This window comes from Motacilla alba, chromosome 3 (assembly GCF_015832195.1).
Source record: "Motacilla alba alba isolate MOTALB_02 chromosome 3, Motacilla_alba_V1.0_pri, whole genome shotgun sequence".
Lineage (NCBI taxonomy): Eukaryota > Metazoa > Chordata > Aves > Passeriformes > Motacillidae > Motacilla > Motacilla alba.
This window is the reverse complement of record NC_052018.1, coordinates 73,398,723-73,421,238: the sequence shown is the minus strand read 5'-3', so window position 1 is coordinate 73,421,238 and position 22,516 is coordinate 73,398,723. Positions and strand designations below refer to the sequence as shown.

Below are 22,516 nucleotides of genomic sequence, written 5' to 3'. Positions count from 1 at the left end.
TACCTCGAATTTGGAGACAAGAAGAAAAGTTTATGCTGCATAAATTGAAAATTTCAGGTGGAACTATATGAAGTGCACAGGTTCTCTTTTATAGGAAATTCTATGAATATCATTGTTGACTTCTTAAGACTATTAAAAAAAATAACGTTAGCCCAGTAAACCTGATTTTCATAGAATCAATCCAATTTGTAACTGAAATTAGATTGGTATGATTATGTTAGTTTTTAGTACTACTTAATGCCATTCTCCTCCTCCATCCATTTTCCTAAATTTTTAATGAAAATTTAGGGTAAAAAAGATCAAATTAAATTCTCCCAGACTTTAGTCATTCTCACCATTTCTCATATAGATGAAGTAATGTGAATGCATCAGGAAAGATTTTTCTGCTTTTAGTTTAAGATGTGGGATTATATAAATTTCACCAATGTGTTAAATTACTTATGTATAAACTGAGTTCAATTTATACTAATAGTTCTAATGCACATAGAGAGACAACACTGGTGCCAAAATGGAGCAGAGTGAGTATCAGTAGCAGTTCATCACACACATTCCCCCTACTGAGACATTATTTCTACTCACAAATGAAAATCCTGTTTAAAATGCTTGTGTGCCTGAGAGTCGGGCCTAAAGTATCTGGGTTTGCAAGGAAATGACAATTATATGCCTGTGAACCAAAATGAAATTCAGAAACTACAGAGTTAATAGTAGCTGGATGAAATTTGAGGAAAGATTGGATCACTAGTATTTGGTGCAATTAGAAAAACCTGTAATTTTGTGTGTAGTACTTCCGAACACTGGAACATCTTATTTGAGTTTGAGCTGAGCCTTTTATCAAATGCAAGCCAAGCACCAAAAACTCTCAGATCTTCTGGCTTCAGCATAAATACAAAATCTGCCTCCTTTTCAGAGTGAACAGCATGGATTAGTATTGGAGCCCAGTTAGAACAAGCTGTCCCAAACACCCTTGGATATAATTCCTACAATGATAGTGACTTTCTTTTTCTTGCCTCAATTAATACTGATGCATCACTAAGTTTATTTAGTTTCTGGTGACTTATATAGTGAAAATACATTAAAATACACTATTGCCATAAAAGAAAACAAGTCTAAACAAGAATATTTTAATATGAATATATAAAGCTGTAATTTGGATATATAAAGCTGTATCAAGAGCTGAATCCATCAGAAGGTTACTATCTTGGCTGCAGTGACATGTATGCTTTTATGGAGGCTTTAAAATCAACAGGGCTGATTTGTAATGTTAGGCATCTCCCCTCTGGCAGACTCCTTGTCTAAACTTCCTGCTGAAGTAACCATCAGTTCAGCATGGTAAGCAAGGCCTGTGATTTAGTGGGTTCTCTTATTTAAACTGTCCTTTTAGAACACAAGTGTTGTGCTGCAAGGTTTGGTTTTCCTTTTTTTTAAAAAAAAACCACAGTGATTTTTAGTTATTCCAGTAACTTAATAAATTAAGAGAATTAAGGCAGCTAAATTATTTCAAATGTTTTCACAAGCATTTTCAAACGCTTGTGCACTGACAAGCACCTGTCAGATGGGTCAGATGAGTGGTGTTTTGGTATTTTTTCTTTTAATTATAGCAGGTGTGTGTAAGAAGAGACTGTATTGTAAGAATGGAAAGGCTTCATGTTTTTAAGATTTGATCACTCCATGTGGCTCTTCAGAGAGAAAAATACCACTTTTAAAGGTGGTTTTCAATGCAGCAGAGACATAAATTGTTAAAAAGTGTCCAGTAATTAGAATCATAGAAATTGAAATGGCACATAAGCAAGAAATAAGGAAGGATTTCTATTTTAAACCCTAAGGACAAGTGCCCCCTTGAAAAACTACTAAGAGAATTAGTGGGTTCTCCATTTCTTGATGGCTTGAAAGCAAGGCTGGATTCTGTGTTGGGTTGGAGTCCAGGCTGGTAGAATGAGCTGTGAAAATCCATCTCTTGTAATCTTCTTGACTCCCTTCTCACCTCTACTGCTCTGGGGATGAGTCATGAGCCCAGCTCAGGCTCAGGCTCAGAATAAGGCTCTGTGTTCCCCCCAGGACACTTTGCCACACCAACACAGGGTTTCCACAAGGTTTTGTGTGAGGCTTTAAAGCAGAAAGGGACAGTTTTTAATCTGAGCCAGGCCTGGCTTAGAGGCTGAAAAAGCCCCTCAGAGTATCTGAGATGTGAGGGCAAAACTGAGCAGAGGTAGAGAGATGCCCTGTATGAGGGACAAGGGAGTGGTTCTGGGGTGATGCTCCTTCTTGTAGAACCTGTCCTTGCTGGGGCAGTGGGGAAGGGAAAGGGTTATCCTGCAGCACAGGAGCAGGTTCTTGGACTTGTGTCTATGTAGTGTTTAATGCTGCCTCTTTCTCAGGTCTTGTGTTGGCCAAGAAGTGGAGTCTGGCGGTGTATGGATTGTGCTCAAATGCAGAGGTCAGGCAAAGCTAAAACCTTTGGTTTGCAAAGGAAGAATTTGCTGATATTTATTGCTGTAATATACAAAATGAATCATTAAAGCAGAACTGTGTTTCTTAGATGGCATATTAGAAGTGAAAATAGTATTTTTCTGGTTAATTCCTTTTTCCAATTGTAGGTTCAGTGAGTGAGAAGCTGCCACAACGAGAAGGTGCAGGCAAAACAGGTAAATATCTTAGTTGGCCTTTAAATAGAAGCTAAAATAGCTGTGGGAGGCACTGCTCTGGGTTTCCATGTATTTAAATTATCAATATAAATTTATGATTTATTGTACCTGCATATGTAATATATATGCATGCATGTTATTAATTTTATATGTGCATTGCAAGTATTTAGTAAACTTATAAGTATAAATAAATAAATAATATAATATGTATGCATAGACACTATATTTTTCTAGTCTCAGTCCTATAGACTTTGCAATTCAGTGCTGTTTGGACAACTTTCCTTCCCAATTCTATATTCTGAAATATTTTCCCATACTTTTTGCTTTTTCTGGAGGACAGATTATAATGTCTGTTTGATAAAGACAGCATTCTGCAGTCCCAAAATCTTGGAGACTGGAGTTCTCACTTTATTTCCATAGCAATCATAGGGCTTGAGTCATCTTGGACCCAGCACTTGGCTTTATATTGTGATTAATTCATCTGATGGCTTATATTTATGGCCAGGAGATTGTTGTTGCTTGATATAGGTCATGATGGATATCTTTTTGGCAGAACAAAATCTGATGTGAATATGACATAGCTGGTAGACTAAAATGAATTAGATGTCTATGCTCTAAACAAAATTAAAGTTTACACTCTATAAACGCTTGAAAGAATTTTAGATTCAGCTGAAAACAACATACTGAATATTTCCATCAGTTACACTGCATAAATTAATTTTAAAGAAGTTACTCATTTTTGTTCTAATGTTAATGCCTGTCTGTTTGGTGCATGGTAAATATAACTGATTTTTTTTTACAGGTGCTTTTGCAGCATTGCAATAAACCTAACATTTAAATAAACTATAGTGCTGTTAGGCTAAAAGAATCAGTACTTCTTTAAGGCTAATAATTACAAAGTACTGAACAGTTGGTCCTTCATGTATTTCCAGACAAATTGCGGGTTCCACTAACCTTAGGTTGCCCATTTTCTTCAGGTCTGAACTTTCATTTTCAGCTTTGAACTGAATGAACTATCCCATATATAAAACTCGACTGGTATCCTTTATTTTTGTTTGTGGCTGTGATGGCTGAACTACTGAACCCTGAGTGAACAGTCATAGAACAAGGAAATGAACACAGTTTATCAAATCTCCCTTCTTTCCACGTATATTTGTGTCTTAAGTGACATGATTGCGTTTTACTCATGCCTGGTTTTTGTTCTCCAGCACAGGCCTGCAGCATTAAAGGCTTCTGACCTGGTTCCCAGGTGGTCCCTGCTTCTTCTCAAACGCTGCTGTCTTCCTCTCCTCACCCTTCTTCCAGATGGATACTGCCTTATGCTTTAAATAAAGTAGTGTTGTCAGAGACATCCCAAATTCTTTAGGGACTCTCACAGAGTAGGAACCAGGATCATACATCTGTCTGAGCTAAGGAGCTGTGCTTCAGCTTCACAGCCAGTGTAGTAAAACATATTTTGTAGCTCAGCTTGCAAGGGCACAGTAGTATTTTTTGCAGCAACCATAACACTCTCTGCTCCTCTTTCCTCCGCATGTTCCTGTGGAGTAACCAGGGGTGTCTGCCCATATTGTAGCCTAGCAAGCTTAGGCTGGTTCACAGTGCTCTCAGTGCTCCAGAGGACGTGCTTCAGACCTTCAAGGTGTGGTCTTGAGGACTGTCCTCAAGAGACAGCATAGACTTGAGACAGTCTCCCCGTCCAAGATGTCTCATAGATATGGAACTGGTGAGCCATATCTGTTGTAGTTGTGCACCTTGCTTTCTCTGGGTATTCCAATACTGAAAGCAAACTTCCAGCTGCAGATATTGGAGACCAGGGGCTTTGTTAGCATGTTTGTAAATTTAAACATTAAACTGAACAGAAATGAAGCTTAAAATTTATTCCCTTAAGTATGTTCTCTGGCTCCACAGCTCTTTCCTCTATCCAAGGAAAATATTTATACTCTGAAAAGCACAGGTGTCAGAGTTGGGATCACATCCCTTTTTTCTGATTCTTAACTGACTGCAGGACTGTGTTCTTGGTAAATGAACTCTGACAGCAAACAGAATTTAAACCGGTTTATGTTTAAATATATGGACTGGTATGCATGTGCCAGCCAGGAAGAATTGTGCAATTAGTCTGTGAGATATCTAATTCATATCAGTCATTAAACATATGTTGTAATAAAACAACAGCAACACCAAAACTGTTTTAAATGCTGCTTGAACAAAGTTCAAGAGCCTAATTTTGATTGGGCTGATTATCACTGAATTGCAGCATTGTGCTGAATTTCAGGTAATTGCATAAGATTAAATGTGTCACAAACTGAAATTGTGTACCAAAAGATGATTAGAAAAGTGTCATTTAAATGCAGACACAATTTCTGGCTTGGCTCTGGGTAATATGTGCCTACCATAAGTTACCTTCTGAAATACTGGCTTTCCTGAATCACATACTGATTGATGATCTAAATATGTGTCTTGATTTTCAGTACACTAGGATGCTTGATGGCCTCTCTGAAATTAATCAATGGTCTTATTCCACCACCCAGAGGACACCACAGAAATGCCAGCAAAACTAATGAGGAGTGACAGTCTTTCACAGCATTGGAGCAAAGAATCCTGCTATTGTGTGGACATGAAGAATGAGCACTCTTAAAAGAAATCTCCTTAAGCCTTGGTTAGATAATTTTGCATTGAAAATAAGCTTCCGTTGCTGCTGCTTTGGTTTTGTATAAAGATCACTATTCCATGGCTGGAAATTTGGTTTTACCTGCTATCAGTATCTATCAATTGGTATCTGTATTTGCTGTGACCTAGACTGTGACCCTTAGAGGCAAAGGTCAGAGTGACCCCAAACCTTTTGCATGATTTAAAGACAACATAGACTTTAAAATATCCCAAGAAGTGATGGTGATAGCCAAGAGAACAGGAGACTCTTGGAATTGCACTAGCAGAAAGGAAAGGAAAGAGATAGTGTGTTAGCCTAAAAGCTGCTGCTCCCTTGTTACCCAGGTAAGGCAACATGCCAGAAGCAGCTTCTCAGTTACCTTTGATTCTGTCTTCCATGAGAATGCCAAGAAAACAATCTGGAAAGTATTTTGGTCTGACATCCACTTGTGAAACTGCAAGAAATAGTAATAAAACCTTTGCACAAAAGATGCTGTTTACTGCAATACACCTTGGTCTTGGTCTTGGAGTTAGCTCCATGCCACAGGAAAATATGACTGGAAAATACGTACTAGCATGGTCTCCTGAGTCATATTTACCCCACATCTGCAATAGTTTTAAATAACAAAATCATAATAAAGTAAAGATGGGTCTTTGGTACCACTCTGTTTAGCAAAACCTTGTTTAAATAGTTTTTTATGTTTAATTTTTCTTTTCCAGCACTATGTCCACAGTGTTTTACTGAACCTAAAATGACTCACATCTTCTTGTCATTTCTGTAATTTTCCCTCCCTCATTTTTTGCAGTAATGGTTGGTAGTGGGTGGATGGAGAATGCTGACCAGAGGATAACAGTTGTGCAAACAATATTCTGGTTATATAATCTGTGAATCTTACTTGTAAATCAACTTGATTCTTGAATAGATCCTGCTGTGCTTAAAAAAATCCTTTGATTTTAAGGTGTCTGCAGCCACTCATTCCCTCCAGACCATTTTGCTTTTACAGGTCTCACTTCTTCTATATATTTATCTAATTATTTCTTTAGAAATGCTGATTTTTCAGTTACAATCTGTAGGTAGCAGTGTACAGCATTAGAGGTGAAGAATTACACTCCAGAGAACAACCTGATCACTTCATGCATCACCAAAGAACTTGCAATAATTTCATCATCCATAACCTCAAACCCCATCCATTTATAAAACATACTCTTTATATGTAATATATCTGTGCTGTGTGCTGCCTATAAAAAATGTTTAAATTATTGTTTGCTGGCCGGGGCTATGTGCAAATCATTATTTTCAATCATGTATGTACACTTATTTAGCTTACTCTCATAATTGTAGTCTCCTTGCAAATCTTTTCCATTCTGAATTCAGATGATGCCTCAGCTCCCGCGCTGGAGACTCAGCCTCAAGGTGATGAAGAAGGTGAGAGAATTTAACAGTGGGGTATTAAACTGTGCAGTTATGGACTGTACTCCACAACATAAAATGCCATCCTAGGAGTATCTACAACTGCTGGGGTGGTTGCAAGAAAGTGCAAACATCTGTTCTTTTTTTAGAAACAACAAAGACAACAAACACAATAGAGTCTTGCAGGCAGTGAATTTTGTATGATAGCCTGGAGATGAGACTTTACGCGAGGAGACCAACATCAGCAATTTTAATTGTCGTGACTGAGGGCAGACACAGGTTTTAAACTTGAGCCAAAGTGCAGATTAGAACTCTGTGTTCAAATAAACAAGTCAAAGGGTAACTTCCATCCTCGGCATAGTGACTAGTAATATCACTGTAAAGGCTGATGTTTTGTGAGGCTTATTTACCTCTTGAGAAATTAATTGCCATTAAATAAGCAATAATAGTCCTATGTTGTGGCTGCCTTATCACTTACCACTAATATTGCAGAATTTGGGTCTGCAGACACTATGTATTTTGGGTCCAGAGTAAGACATTTTTATTTTAATTTAACATAATTTTTATCTAGACGTGTTTATTAAACTTTTAAAATGAAAAATCGTCTGTACAAATCGGATCAGGAAAAGACTATTCATGCCTTTGCATGAATAATAGTCCTAACTGCCCTAATATAAACCAATGTGGCCTTTTTTTTAAAGAGCCATGTTTCTTTACAAAAGCCCTTATTCAGTTGCTAATAACTTTTTAAAATATTAACATTTATAAAGTATTTTCTGTCGCCTTTTTGTTTTTCCTAGATATAGCTTCTCGTTATCCTACCTTATGGACTGAGCAAGTAAAGAGCAGACAGAACAAAACCAATAAAAGCTCAGGTAAGAAACTTAGGTTGTCCTTACTTTGCAAAGCTCCTGTGAAGGCATGCATGAACCATTTTAATAACCATCATGCTTCCACTCTCACTGTATGACAGTGCCTTAATTATTTGCAATGGTGATGATTTACTAAGCTCATGCATCATACATTCCTTTATAGAGAAGTACTTCTGGCCAGGCCTTACTTGGCTAAAATGATATTAGTCCCCTGAAGTCTCTGGTTCATGTCTATTTGCACCTGTTTAGTGGGTCAGACATTTATTTTTTACATTCTTTTTAATTATCTTCCTCTTTGTTATCTGCATATTTTTGGGTGATATGTAGCAAGAAGGGGCTTGTAAAGCGACAGTGTGGGTTACATTTTTTTGGTGGTGAATCTTAGGAGGCAAACCTAAGAGGAAGAAAACTCTCATCAGAAGCCAGTTTTCAGGGAGCAGGAATTGGAAAGACAGTGTTACCTGCTTTTTACTACATCAGTCACCTGCTATTTACAAACTGATCACAGGTTTGGTGTGAATTAATTATGTTGCTTTTTAAAAAATAATTGTGGAATTCTGGCTTTACTTATTTTCATCACTGTTTAGAATTGGGCTTTTTAAACCCGGACTAGGAATGTCAGGTGAATGTCCTAAGACTGAATTCTCTATAGTATTCAGATAAATTCAGTACTTTGGTGGATGATAAATTTTGGTGCCTTTCTCATTGCTGCTTCCTTTCAGTGGTATAAACTTTAGAGAATCTTCCTGGTTTCTGTTTCTGTGGAAAAATGTATAGTGTGAAAGGAAACATTAATGATGTCGGCTATGATTCAGTAAATCACCCCAAACCACATTTCAAATCCACTAGAAATTGAGGTTATGCTTTACATTAAGTACTGTGCTTAAGTATTTTACTGAATTGAGGGCCAAAATTATTTAGAAAAGACAATCATCATAAGAAAGAAAGCAAGACACTAAAAGGTTTAAAGATTCTTTTATACAAGCTATTTTTACCATCAGTGCAATAATAATTTGAAATTTTTTCTCTCCTTGATTTTCCAGTAGGCACTTAAGGGAAGGACCTTAAACAATGGAGGCAAGAGTTTGAAGCAAATACTTTTCATACTGGAGATTTAGTTTTTCATTTTTTTAGTCAGTGTAGGCAAGAACAGAATTCCTTTGGGATTTCTGTAGCATAAAATATGTCTATAGAAATTTGTCACTGTTAGGAGAGTTTAATTTTTACAGTGCTAGACAGTAAAGCAAGACTTTTGGAGTTTGCAGTGTAGCTGCCAAAGCTTCAAAACACACACACACACACACACACACACACACACACACACAAACACACAAACACACACGTGCACACACAGAGACAAAATAAAAAAGGTGGGTTTATTTGTTTATTTCTGGGAACTGGTAACCTCCAGTTCATCTAAAAACATATTTACAAGGGAAGAGGAACCAGAAGCATAGTTTACCTGTGTTGTGACTCCTAGCCCATCATCAAAAGCATGATTGTGTTAGATTTGCTAACAACAGGACTTGCTAATGATGGTGGTGCCATACCCAGGCTTGCAGCATTACTTCAGGAGGTACTGTGCAGCAAACCTTTCTGTAATTTGTAGCTATATCTGATGTGCAGATTGACATAATCAATCAAGGTGAATCCAGGTGCTAAAACCTGTGTCCTCACTGATTTTTGTAGGCAGGTTTTTAAGGTCTTTAAAAAAAAAAAACAAGACTAAGATTTTTCTCTTATTACCTCTCAGAATGGTGCCAAGGCTTTTGGGAACATCTACAGAGAATCAACTGTGGACTGTTATGTGAACAGAGCAGGAAAGACCTTGCCACTGAATCCAGTGGATTGTAAACTTGCTGTCTTCTCACTTCCAGGCTTCAATATAAAGGATAAATATAGATGTCTTCTTCACTCAGTTAGCTTAGTAAACTCTGATTCGGACTTGGTAATACAATCATTAGAAAGCTTGTTGAAAAGTATTTTTCTGAGGAAAATGAGAAAAATTTATCTCTGCATAGGAACTGTGTTTATAAAACAAAACATGAAGCCAAATTTATTAATAATGGACTAAATTTTCCTTTGTTTTTCTATAGTGATCCTAGTGCTGTCAAAGGAATTCTTGAGGTGCAAATAACACTATCTTCTAGCCCTGCCTATAGAACCTAACTAAAAAAAAGACAAAATCAAAATTTCAGGCAAGATACTAATATCCTATTTAACAACTTACTGGTTTAGTCTTTTCTGCTTTCTTCTTGCTAGTTTTAACTTGAATATATGTTCTAATGTAGCATGATCAACATGTTATGTACAAAATTGTCTTGAGCTGAGAAATCAATCTCCTTAGGAGAAAGGTTTTGTGAGTTAAGGTCACAAATTAATACATTAAATTTGTTTTACCCCTGATGAAGTGGTTTGCTTTTGCTATTCTGCAAATGACCTGCCAGTTACAATTAGCCAGTAAAATCAGCATAGACTATTTTAGGTTTTGGAAGATAGAAAATAATGGCTCAGGAAATTCTAGTTTATATTAGTTCTCCAGTGCATTAACTTGACTGAATGAGCCTAAATTAATTTAGCACAGAGTAATGGCATTTGCAAGGTTCACAGATGCAAGGCATGAAATTAGTGGATTATATATCCATGTTCTATAATGCCTTCTAGTGTATGTTCTTTTTGTTGGCTCAAAGAAATAGGCCTTTGCCTTCACTTAAGGCATTTGTGGAGTGGTATTTAACCTATTAGTTTTTGAGAACAAAATTTTACTCCTGGCAAAAATGTCATCAACACTGGATTATGTTACAATAACTCTGTTTAGAGTGACTGTTTTGAGTAGAAACATCTCAATAGCCCTTTTGGTACATTTAAGATTATTTCCAAAATACTTTTTCTTTCCATACTTAGACTAGAGTATTCATCTCATTGCTAAAATAGGTTTTGCTGAGATATTTTATAAATATGTCACAGTGCCTTTGTAAATATTTTATGTCTACCCCCACGCTCCTCATTTCTTGCTCCATTTCACAGAAAATATTGCATATTTGCCATATCAGATTATCAGGAGTAAGAATTTTACCAACAGCTATAGAAAATAGACAGAAAACATAGAACAAGCGACTACATGGATTCTGATTAAGACATCAAAATGTAGCAGCCTACACTGCTGTGTGTCTGTGAACTCAGGGTCTAAATTCCTGCTAGAAATTTAGGCATGGTGACTAGTTTAGATCTGTAGCTGATATTAAGGTGTCTGTGATTTGGGTGAACATAGGCCCACACAGGTATCAGTTGGAAATCCAAGTACTATGTGAGTGGACAAGTCAGTGCAGATACTTTCCCATCACCTAACGGGGAAAATCCATTCCCCTGAGGACAGCTCAGGATGGACTGTAAATCTCTTAGGTTCTCCTTGCTGTATCTGCTCTATCAGCAGTTTATGTACCTGTGGGATTCTTGGGAACACAGTGTGACATTTTTCAGAGGTTGTACATCATTTTTTGTGTTTGAGTATAGACAAAGAAAGTGTAGTTTAATTCTTTTCACCATGCCCAGTGAAACTTCAAATTCATTTTGTTAGCTTGAATTTGAGAGCCATTCTTTTCAAATAGTCTGTTGTGGGAGCACTTTCCTGAGAAATAAATAGGGTGAGTTTAACTGATAATATTTTAATGTTCAAAAAGTTTCTTAAAGTACTCAGTAATTTCTCAGTAGAATCTGTACACCACAGAATAAACCATACTTAGTGTAAAATTTCATTAATTTTGCAAATACAGGAAATAAAAAGTCACCTGTAACCTGTAATATATAGGTACTTAAAGACCTTAGAAATTATGGTGATAATGTAATTAAAGATAAAAAATGTTTGAGTATTGTTCTAGAGGTTAAAATACAGTACAGTTTCACCTATTTACTATTCAGTTCTATTCTCTTATTATTACACTTTCATCTGTTTCCGTAAAGATGTAGTAGTATCTTAGCGCTAATGATTTGTATGTTCATTGATTGCACATTTGTTGATCGTTATTTAATGAGCATTGTAAAGGGGTTGTAAAACTGGTGTTTGTTGTGTTGATAATCCAGTATGACCACCATGACCAAAACAGGAGAGGAAGAAATTGTTGCCTTTATTTGTTGACCCAATAGTTCACATTTTATCTGAACCACACAGACGAGTGATGCAGTGTTTGTGCCCGCTCTGTGATTTCTGCCATCTTTATGCTTGTATGCTTTAAGCAGGTACTAGTGGACAAACCATACATAATCCATCATAAAATAGGGTTGACCCAGAGAAAATCCTGATCTGCCATTAAGGCTTCTGAGGCAGGGTCAGGTTTATGTGATTATGACATTTTTCCTCCAGAATGAAGAATCCTAAATCACAATTAATTGTCTCCTCAAACTATGGTTTTAGTGATTTCAAGAGTACCCGAATTTCAAACCCCTTAATCTAGATATTCTGGTAATGTAGAATCATCATCATCATCATTTTTTACTTCACCTGTGCACACATGAAAGGGACACATAGCTTTTTATTTAATTTTCTGACACAATGGAGTGATGTCTTATTGTTGCCTTTTTGATACAGACTATCATTTTCAGGACTTAAAAAATCTGTTGCAAGATTTTATCAATTAGTGCCAGAGAGTTCCATCCAACAGGAGTTTCATTCTCAAAACACCATCTGGGAAAACACTGACATGCATATACAGAAATGTATTATAGATTGGCTGCAAATGCAAATGAAAACAGTTGGTATTATGTCTGCTGAGAATGCCTTCTTAATAGACTAAAATAATGACATCTAAAGTGATAATTATGTGTCTATATCTATACAAAATAGCTTCTTGCATTTATCTGTCTGTGTAGTCAGAATCTGTTGGCAAAATGTGCCAGTATGACAGAGTGGCAGTCTAAGAGGTTAATGCCGTTTTTATTGCTGTGTCATCTGGCAACTTCAAAGCATTTGTACATTAGAGTTTTTCTCACATGGAAACTATGTTGGTTGTCAGTGAGGTTTCTGTCTCGTTAGCTTGCTTGTTTTGTTTCTCAGAGGCAATTGTTCCAGTGGTATTCTGGTGCATTGGTCATTCCCTGAAAGTCACCTCCTGAAAGGACCAAGACAAACCTTGTTCCATACTCCAATGCTCGCATTCATTCCAAACTTAACCTGAAATCTTCTTACTGTTTTGCCTATCCTGACAAAAGTCAGTCCTAAAGTTAAAAAAAACTTGCATAAAGATCGCCCCTCCCCAAAGAAACCATTTTCTTTCAAAGGAAATAAATTTAAGAGCTCATGTGTATGCCCAATCACATCAATTCAAAGAGCCATTCCTTTCTAAGCATAGGAAAATTAATAACCTAGAGACAGAAAACTGGGTAACAGCTCAGTGACTTTTTATTTATTCTCATTAATTGTTGCATTTTCCAGATGTTGCTTTTAACATTCACTGAAGATAAATTACCTGCAGTTGAATTTGTGTGAGCTAGCAAGGAAAAATTAAGATCCAGTTGAATGTTTCCACTTACATATTTATTACAAAATAGTTAGAAGTTTTCTAAAAGTATTTTGAATTAGGCTTATTTCGCAATGTGGAGATTTGAGATATGAAACCAGTTTTAACAGATGGAAATCAAAGTGGATATCATAAAAGTTGAGGAAAGAACATAGGCAAGAGGGGGAAGAAAGTATTTTAAAAGTTTGTTGCCTATCTTTTTCAGCAGGGGTTCCTAGGAAGACATTTGTTGTTCTGCAGAACCCTGGCTAATCTTCCATTCTCAAATTTGCTTGTATTTGGCATTAAAGGAGGGGCAGGTGAGGATGATGCCTGCTTGCTCTTAATATATTATGCCTATGTTGGACACTCAGAAATGGACATAAAGTACATTATACATAAAGTAGATTTGCATAGAGAAAGACCCTGAGTAGAAGTGGTCCATTAATTGCAAACCATTGAATTACACAGAAAAACTGGAGCTTTTTGCCTGTTACTAGCTCATTTCAGCCCTAAAGACAGTGTTTCTTTCCAACAGTTAGAGAGGTATGAGCCACACTCAACCATGGTAATTGCTTATGTTGTAATTGCTTGTGTCGTAAATGCAGTCATTAGCTGTAGCTGGAGAAGTCAAAAGCATGGTAATAAATTTTGAAGTATATTCATGTCATGCCTAGAGTATCTGACATTGTCATGGACTAGAAGTCAGAACAGCCTGTTGGAGATCTGTAATCTTCTGGCACAGAGGTTTGATAATCCAGAGTATCTGAAATGGAATTGGCTTAAGCCCTGAAAATGTCAATTCCAACCCTGAAAGGAAAGTAGAATAGAAGGCACAAGTATTGATTTTAAATGTCTTCAAACATACCAACGGGCTATTAAATCAACACACGGATTCTGTCAATGGGAACTCAGTCCATAACCAAATGGCAATCTGTCTCTGCTAAATTTTAGACAAGTTCAAGTCCAGACATTTTTACTGTGAACTTTCTACCTTGGGTTTATCTGCAGGTCAGTTCCCTACACAAGGAAAGGCACTAGCTTTATTTCATGACATCTACATCAAGTCCAAATATTTTATGTTAGCCATAGATCTGCCTTTTGGGCCTTGTAAAGTCTGTGGGTGCTGAAAGACATGAGCTGTTAGAACAATTTTTGTTTGGCCTGTCCTCTCAGCAAAGTGGTGCATGGAGTTAAAGAGAAAAGCATTGCATGGAATGTTAGTAAGAAATACTCAGATGAAGACTAGAAGCTTCCAAAACACAATCTTATGGCCTTCTCAGAGTCTTTGGGTTGACTCTTGTAGCTGATTCACTAAATGTTCCCTTTAGAGTTCAAGAAGGAACTTAATTATTTGGAGTGAACTATAATTTCTGATTTGTGTTTTAATCTAAATCTAGCATTGTTAAGAAACTGCTGGGGAGGGAGATCCATGAGGCACTGTCACAGTTTGTTATATGCACTACTGTTGTATTTTAAAGTTAGGAGGCAGCTCTCTGTACTTCTCCTTCATTTGCTGTTGTTTTTCTGTCAAGAACCACAATGGTTTTAGAGTAGAATTCTTTCCGAATATTGCTTGCAAGATACCCTCTGGCAGCTGAAAAACTCATGGCTTAAAAACTACTGAATGTTCACATCACTACAGCCAATCAGTAAATGGTTGACTTAGTTCCTAATAGAGAACTTTTTATTACTTTCAGCAGCAATTTTTAATGATACTCTAGTCTTGATTTACCTGTTACAAAAGTGGGAACAGTACTCTTCAACCTCTTCATGTTCTTCACCAGTGAACAAAATCAACAAAATCACTCTTCATACTCTGGTCCTCTTTCTTTTCCTTGCCCTGCTTTGCCTTGCCTGACCTAAATTGGTAAAGGAAAATTGCTGTTTTCTTTCAGTTCTTTCAGAGTCATCCAAGAAGATTAAACTTTCCAGACCTCCCCACGCTGCTTGTATATTATGATTCATTCTTAATTCATAGGCTGCTGGATCATGGTTGTTATAGAACTGTCCTATCTTTAATAATCCTTTTCACAAGGATTTTAATTTATCTTCATTTTAATTTTACATATTAGTTCAAAACCTTAAAAAAGATTAAGCACTGCCATTTCCAGCTTTTTCCTCCCACTACAGGGAAAGACCCTCCCATCCTAAACCATTAGAAAAAGAGCTCTGTTTTACATCCAGTTGATGTTCTTTATCCTCAGGATGTTCCAGGGCTTTACTGGACCCCCACTGTGGGGAGAAAAAAAATAATCTGTTTTATGCAAGGCTGATAATTTCTCTTTTACTGCATGTGTTAAAATTTGATGCCAAAAGATAGTAATCTTTCCTGACCATTTTTAATTATATCATATTACTTTCTACAGCAAGTAAATGACAGAACAGTCCTGCTTGAAGTTCTCCTTTAGTTTTCAGACATGCACTCCTCCACCTATCCACAGCTTTCTATGGTTTGCCAGACATCAGATTGCATAATCATAAAAACATCAATAAAGTCCATAAATCCTAAGAAGAATGTCAGGTTAATGATTTGTATTTTAGTGACAGATGAAAACAAATCATGTAAATCATGTTAATGCACAGAAACATATTAGACTGGATCATATCTAATGACATAATCTTTCTGGGAAGTAGATAAAACTTTCGGTCAAGACAGTCTGGTTCTGGCTATGGCTGTGCTATGATTGCTGGGTGGTATGTAGTAGATAGGTCTTCCAACAGGGTAAACAGTAAGAGCTGCCAGGCATTCCATCATCATCCAGTGACCTGATAGTTAGGAGAAAATGTCCATGTTCTATGAAGAGATGCAGTTTTTCCTTCTATTCTAAGTCAAAGAACCAGCTATCTACCCTTCCAGTAATTGAATAAGCTTTGTTTGAAAAACAAGTGAAAACCAGTCATATGGACTGTGGAATTCTACTGCTTGATCTGCACAAAAAAAGTTCTGACTGTTGTTAATGGAAATACAGACTGTGGGAGGACCATGTAATGTTCCCTGGTAGATCAGGTTATGGCTAGTCATGGTGGCTTAAATTTGGAGGGATTTTTAATTGGATGATTTATCACATATGAATTCCACATTTCTTATTTGCCAAGCCATGTATCTCTGAACAAAATTGTTGAGAAGACTGACAGCTTGTGTTACAGTTCATGCATTGCTTAATTCTTTTCAAAAAAAATTCTTGTTTTTTTCCTTAGTTCTGTAGCACATTGCCACGTGATGCAGGAACTTTTTGAGGCTTCATCAGTAATTTTAGTGTTCTCCATTTGGTACAAAAGCAAGAGAAATTCAGCTCATACAGTGACTTCTATGTGATGGGTGGAATTCACCCCCAAATCTGTGCATTGGCCACATGTCTGCAATGAAGCTGTTGCATTAGTCTGACTCTTTACAGCAGTGTCTGTTTTTATGGACTGTTAAGGTTAATGCTGTCATCCATGGATCCTTTACCCTACCCTGTCCTTAATGCAGTGTACTGGATTCTTTTGTTAGTTACAGCTTCCAATGTAGAGCCTCCTTTCCATGCAAAGCCATGCCAAGGGTCATCAGAGCAAGAGAAGTTCTTGTAGGCAAATAATGTTGCTCAAGTATATAAACCCACTTTGAGATCTTCTGATCTATACCCCAGCTATTGTGTTACGATTGGCTTGCTTTACATTTTACTGTACTCTATACATCGTGCTCTGTCATCTCTCAAATCAGACTCCTCCAGATAAATGTTAGGCACTATGTTTTCCCTGCACTCTGCAATGTGTAGGAATAGCTGCCTAGGAATAACTTTAAGTATTGTTTCCACAATGCAGTAGATTTCTGTGTTACTGGAGAAGAAGCAGTGGTTGAAGAGACAGACCACTGCTTTTCATTAAGCAATTTTTAATATCTATTTTAGTTTAAAAACAACAGGCTAAGTATCTGCACTCATCCACAAATAAAACTATGTTTAAATACAATTAAGGCTGTAAATTAAATTTCAAATCTTAAATTCTCTTGGTCAAAACACAAGAGAAAAGAGAGGGCAAAGCTTCATATGCCAAACTGGTTGAAAACGCAGTCTTCTGTGGAAAACACATGACTTATTAGGGAACTTGTTTTTTAAATATGTGTATTTTAATTTTAAAAAGTGCATCTTTAAGACAAAAATTCAATTAAAAATATCTTCAAATAACTAAATGGTTTTGGCCCAGAACTCAAAATCTTGACGGTACATTGTTAATGTCGTGTTGGAGCTGTAATTTTAAAACTTCATTAGTTCTTCCTTCTTTCCCAGATGGGTCCTTAGGCTGACAGTATATGTAGAACATAAGCATTTCCCTGTTTTATAAACTCAGACACTTGAGGAATCTTGTATTGTGTGGTTATCTGTAAAGCTCTACAAGCAGCTTGTTGAGGGTTTTTTTTTTGTTGCCTTTTTATCAAAAAGAAACACTTTGAATGGAAAACATATTTTTATTTGAATACTTGGTTTTCCAGCAGAAAATACAATTTTTCAACCAACTGTATTACAGTCATAACAAGCTATGAAAAAAATTATGTTCTTGCCATTTAAACAGTGAGTTACCTTGTACTGTTGCTTTCCGGTGAGATCAGATCTTAGTGATATTTAAACTTTCCAGTGAGTAAAAACAACTTATCAAAATGAAAGAACTTTTATTGGTCTCTATTTGAAGGAATGATTAGATACAGTTTTTGTGAGACTAGAATGCATTATAAATACATAAATTCCTCAAACATGGGTGACTTTCAATGCCCTTGAATTATTTTCCAGCATACCCAGTTAGATCAGGACAACAAACTCATTGAGATTTGGTCTGGAAGCAGAGGACTATGAAATCAAATTAACTCTTCAAGTGCCTCCAAAATCTGAGGTAAAGTTTTTGCAAGAAAGAAAATAGTTCAGAATTACAAGATCTGTTCAAGTTCAAATCATAGGAAGGGTTGAGTGTCTCCTTTAATCATTAGGCCAGATTTTCACATCTGTATTAAACCAATTCCAAAATATGAAAGAACTGACAAAGACTGATGGTTATGTTTACCTGTTGCTTACCGAATTTATCCACATACTCTGATACAATGGAGACTTCTAACAGAGTCAGAGGTAGGAATAGTGGCAGGGGCTCGTGGCCACACTGTTCTGGTGCAGTTTACTCTTTCAGAGCATCCCTGTGCCCAGTTATTCTGACTGGAAAGGAGGTAGGGGTGTTTTCTCTTTGTTTACTTGCCTCACTGGTTTGGGGAGGAGAAATTTAAGTAACTTCTGATCTTGTTTCCTCTCTGACTTTCCTAAAACTCACATTATGTGAGTCATAATCTCAAGCTGTGAGAAGGTAATGAGACAATTGTTAATCTCATTGCTCTCGTGTTTGGTTGTCTCGTAGTTTAAGGGACTTACAGTTTCATTGTTCTTGCAGTTTCTAATCAGATTTTAAAAGCAATCTAAGATCATTTTTAGGATGTGATTTTAAGTTCCTATGAATTGACACAACAGAGGAACAGCAAAGCCAAAAATATCAGTATAAATGTCAGCGGTTTGAAAGGTCACTTCTTCCCATTTCCCTACCAACATCTTTAGTACAGAACAGTGACTTGTAGTGTAGCCACACATCCTGTACTTCATCCCTTTAGCTAAACAATCCAATATAATAATAGAAAATGACTGTAGGAGGCGATGATTTAGTTTCAGCAGGCATGAAGCCTCATTTTACTCAGAGCAGTATAAATAGTAGTGACTCTGCTTCAGTTACAAGGCTAATACCACTGGAAAACTTATGAGGAGAGAGGGGAATCAGGCCTGAAAGGTTTATTTAAATTTTTTAAAAGTTTTTATGGGGACATTAATGGTACAGGACTGATTACGGTGTTATGGCTTCTCTTGGAAACACAATGCACACTCATTTCTTAAAGTAGCTAGTATGTAGTATATCAGTCTGCTGAATCAGTGACAATAGGACAGTCCACCCCAATCCTGCTGCTGTTACATAGCTGGAATTCCTCTTGACTTTATTGAATGTGCTGTCAGCACATGGGCTCCTCTACTCCACTGATATTGCCAGCTGAAAGGCTGAATAAAGTATTTTCTCTTTATTATCGTTGTGTACAACTTAATTGTCACCAGATGATGTGTTTTGCACACTGAATCATATTTATATTCAGAAACACCTTCACACATCAGAGAATATGTCACATAACTAACCATGGTGCTAAGGATGTCGTGGTGCACTTACCTTTCCAATACTCTCATCAAAATGAGCCTGTGTGGCTTCTATATAGAGCACCCCCTGTCAATAGCAAGGCTAGAGGGAAAATGCCTTGCTTCAGGTTTTTTCATCCCCTATATGATTAGAAAAGTGAATCAGAATACTATATTTAAGCTTAATTTATCTTTTATTATATATCTACTTTTATTGGAGCATTCTGCAATGTTACTGTAGTCTCTGTTATTCATCCTCAAAGTTGGTTGCATACAGAAAATTCCCCATTATGTTTCCAATCCTTTCTTTGCAGTCTGCTTTCTCTCCTGTCAGTAGCTGATCTTCACTGTCCATTTTTCAGTTTTTCCCTATATATCACTGTGCAATTCAAATGCTGGTTAACAATTTTTTGTATCATTGATTTACCATCTCTCTAATCTTTCATCTCCTTTTAACTAAGACAGCCAGAGGCATAGACTGGAGGCTTTATGAGGAGAATAACCAAGAAATAAAGGCTACGAGCTTGCAGACTGTATTCTGAAAATACAGTGACCCCAAAACCAAGCTGAGAGTTCTTAGGAGCACCCAGTTGAGCAGTGACTGCAAAGAATAGGAGAGAGAACTTGGCTCCTAGATTGAGTAAAATTGGAAAGGTGTCATTACCTGTGTAGGATGTCAGAGACCATTTCAGAGATACCTTGTCCAGCTGTGTTATCCACATGGCAGGATGCTGAAGGATACCAAAATGAAGGAGCAACTAGATTAGATGTTTGACCCTAAAGCTAGTGATACGTATTTTCAGCATTAATTCAGTACCCTTCTAAGTAACAATGCCTCCTAAATAAGAATTCATCCTAAGTTAGAATGCTTCCTAAGTAAGAATGCATCACCTTAGCCAAAGCTTTAAGTTGTTTTGTGGAAGCTCATTTGTGTTTTTCCAACAAAACTCAATACAAGTGTCGTAATGTCAATGCTGTTGGTCTGACTGACTAGTGCGCAGAGTCTTGGACTATATTTTGTGCCAATATCACTTTCTCAGGATATCATTGTGGAGATTTAAGCAACCTACAAAGTATTGTATGGGAAAACATCTGACGTCAGCTAGTGGAGTGAGACAGTGTGGTTTCATTGCTTACATTTAGGGCAGCTAGCCAGGAACTCCAGGGCTCTAATCCTAGCTCTGCTTTGGGCAGGGCTGTTGCAGTCTGAACAGATCAATGCAAGTAGAAGAAAGGTTTCATCAGAGAGATGGTTGAGATAGCATCTAGTACAGGACTACAGAATACAATACAGAACTTTAAAGACCTATGTAGTATAGCAGGTGGAAGTGAAGAATAAGATGTTGTACTGACCAGTTGAAATAGTGATATTTCTCTAAATGAAAAGACACCTTTTTTTTTGAATTTTGCATGCCTTTTGTTTTGTTTGTTGATCGCAGTGTCTCAGTCATGTAAATCATGACATTGGATTAACATCTTTTCCTTGCAACTGATTGATAACTTTAAAGATTCCTCCCCTTCATTCTGCAAACTATACCTGTCATTGTGTCATTGTAAAATATGTATGTAGAACATGAGCAAAAGAGGATAGGCTTGCCCCTTTGATGCAAGGGAGAGCCTGTGTCTTCTCCTGCATGTTATCTTCATGAAAATGTGCATCCATGTATGAGGCAAAATTACTAGTGTTCAAGGGTACTTGCCATGGGACTGTACTGTAGTTGTTTCCAAATGAGACCTAAGGCAACCAGGTTTTTAAATACACAGGCTTTTCCACTCTTCTTTAGCTTGTGTTTGTTCCTCATGATTAATGAAAGCAAGTACTGCTAAAGGCCCTTGTGAACTACATTAATTATGCCAGTGGTTGATTGGTTTGGCCCCAAATGCTTTGTAACAATAGGCAGATTTAATTAGCAGCAGCTCTGATTGCAATAGCTTTGCAACCTCCTGGGAGCATCATGCAGTGAGCTTCCTTTTGCATTATTGTCAAGACATTAAACAATGTTTAATTTTCCCAAATTAAAAAGAACAGAAAGCATACAATGCATCATATGTAGAAACAATAACAGAACTGTCTTCACGTAAGTGATAATAAAAATATTTCCTTGTTAGATGACTGAATGCCTACATTGCTCTTTCCTGTGATGCTCATTGTAAAAGTTAAATATTTATAATCTGTTTTATTCGAACAGTACTGCCAAAACCAGTCCTTCAGGTTTTCTTCCTCAGTTGTAGAGAGCTTCAAAATAAATATGGCTTGAGGTAGTTGCACATGTCTGTGTGGGGAGACAAAATGGGAGCAGGTCTGAAAGGGCTGGAAATACCAAGCAAACACCTTGAAAAATAACACTTTGGGAAACCTGCTCTTTACTCTCACACACAGTAGATTGCTGGGAAGTATTTTTGCAAGGCCTGTACTGTTTGTCCAGGTCGTTTGTGTGGCATCTTAAACACTTAAAGTAATGATCTTCTGAGCACATAAAGTAATCATGGACCGTAAAAGATTAAGGATCCTTAGACACTCTAAAACTCTCATTTCACTGGTCCAAAGGTCTTTGCTACTATGCATTATCTAAGAAGCCTTTAAGATTGTTCTGAATATTCTTGGGGCTAAATTTTCTGCTGCTGATCCCTACTGTATGCAATGGAATGGTTCCTGTTCATAGGAACAGAAATTTTGGCCTGGAATTTTTCAATATGACTGTAGGTCTCCCATTCTTTATAAGTCCAGTGATGTTTCACTCTCACATCATATTTAGCATTATCTACTCTTCAGAAAACTATTTCTTTTTGAAAACAGAGATGAAAGTGAGGTGGAATAGGAATTTTTATTTTTAATTCAGATTGCCCTTGGTTTTTTCCAAAGTTTGAAGGTAAAGCCAAGCCAAAAATTTGTCTTTGCTCTTGAAACCAAAGCACAGGCTAAGCTGTTTAACCATGGCCATATGACAAAAGAAAATAAGAAAAGAAAGAGCAACATAAAACTATATTAAAAGTTATTGGAGTCAGAAGTATTAGTATTAGAATATTCTTACTGGCTTTTACTCTTCTTTGGCTCATCCTCTTTATTGCACACAAAACTTTGCCAAAATCAGTAAACATTCTTCTTTCTGGATCCTGGAGCTCTCCTGTTATGAATACTGACATCCTACGTGCCATATAAATAATGTGCTTTGGATATAGTGTGCTGCGGGCAAAGACCTGTACAGCTTTTAATCTGAGATGAGCCTTTAGCTTTATGCAGGGTTAAAGCAGTGCAGTTACC

The 22,516-nt window shown here is 36.9% G+C and overlaps 1 protein-coding gene across 6 annotated transcripts in view; it reads left to right on the top strand.

Annotated features, from left to right (window-relative positions):
- SMOC2 (SPARC related modular calcium binding 2) overlaps nt 1-22,516 on the top strand; it is a 138,072-nt gene that overhangs the window by 61,537 nt on the left and 54,019 nt on the right. For 3 of the 6 annotated variants that reach the window (XM_038131941.1, XM_038131939.1, XM_038131938.1), the window contains exons 5-7: nt 2,595-2,642; nt 6,631-6,714; nt 7,500-7,574. In XM_038131941.1, coding sequence (XP_037987869.1) covers nt 2,595-2,642; nt 6,631-6,714; nt 7,500-7,574 — 207 coding nt within the window. The remainder of the gene's footprint in view (nt 1-2,594; nt 2,643-6,630; nt 6,715-7,499; nt 7,575-22,516) is intronic. The other 3 variants (XM_038131943.1, XM_038131942.1, XM_038131944.1) reach the window with 2 other exon arrangements.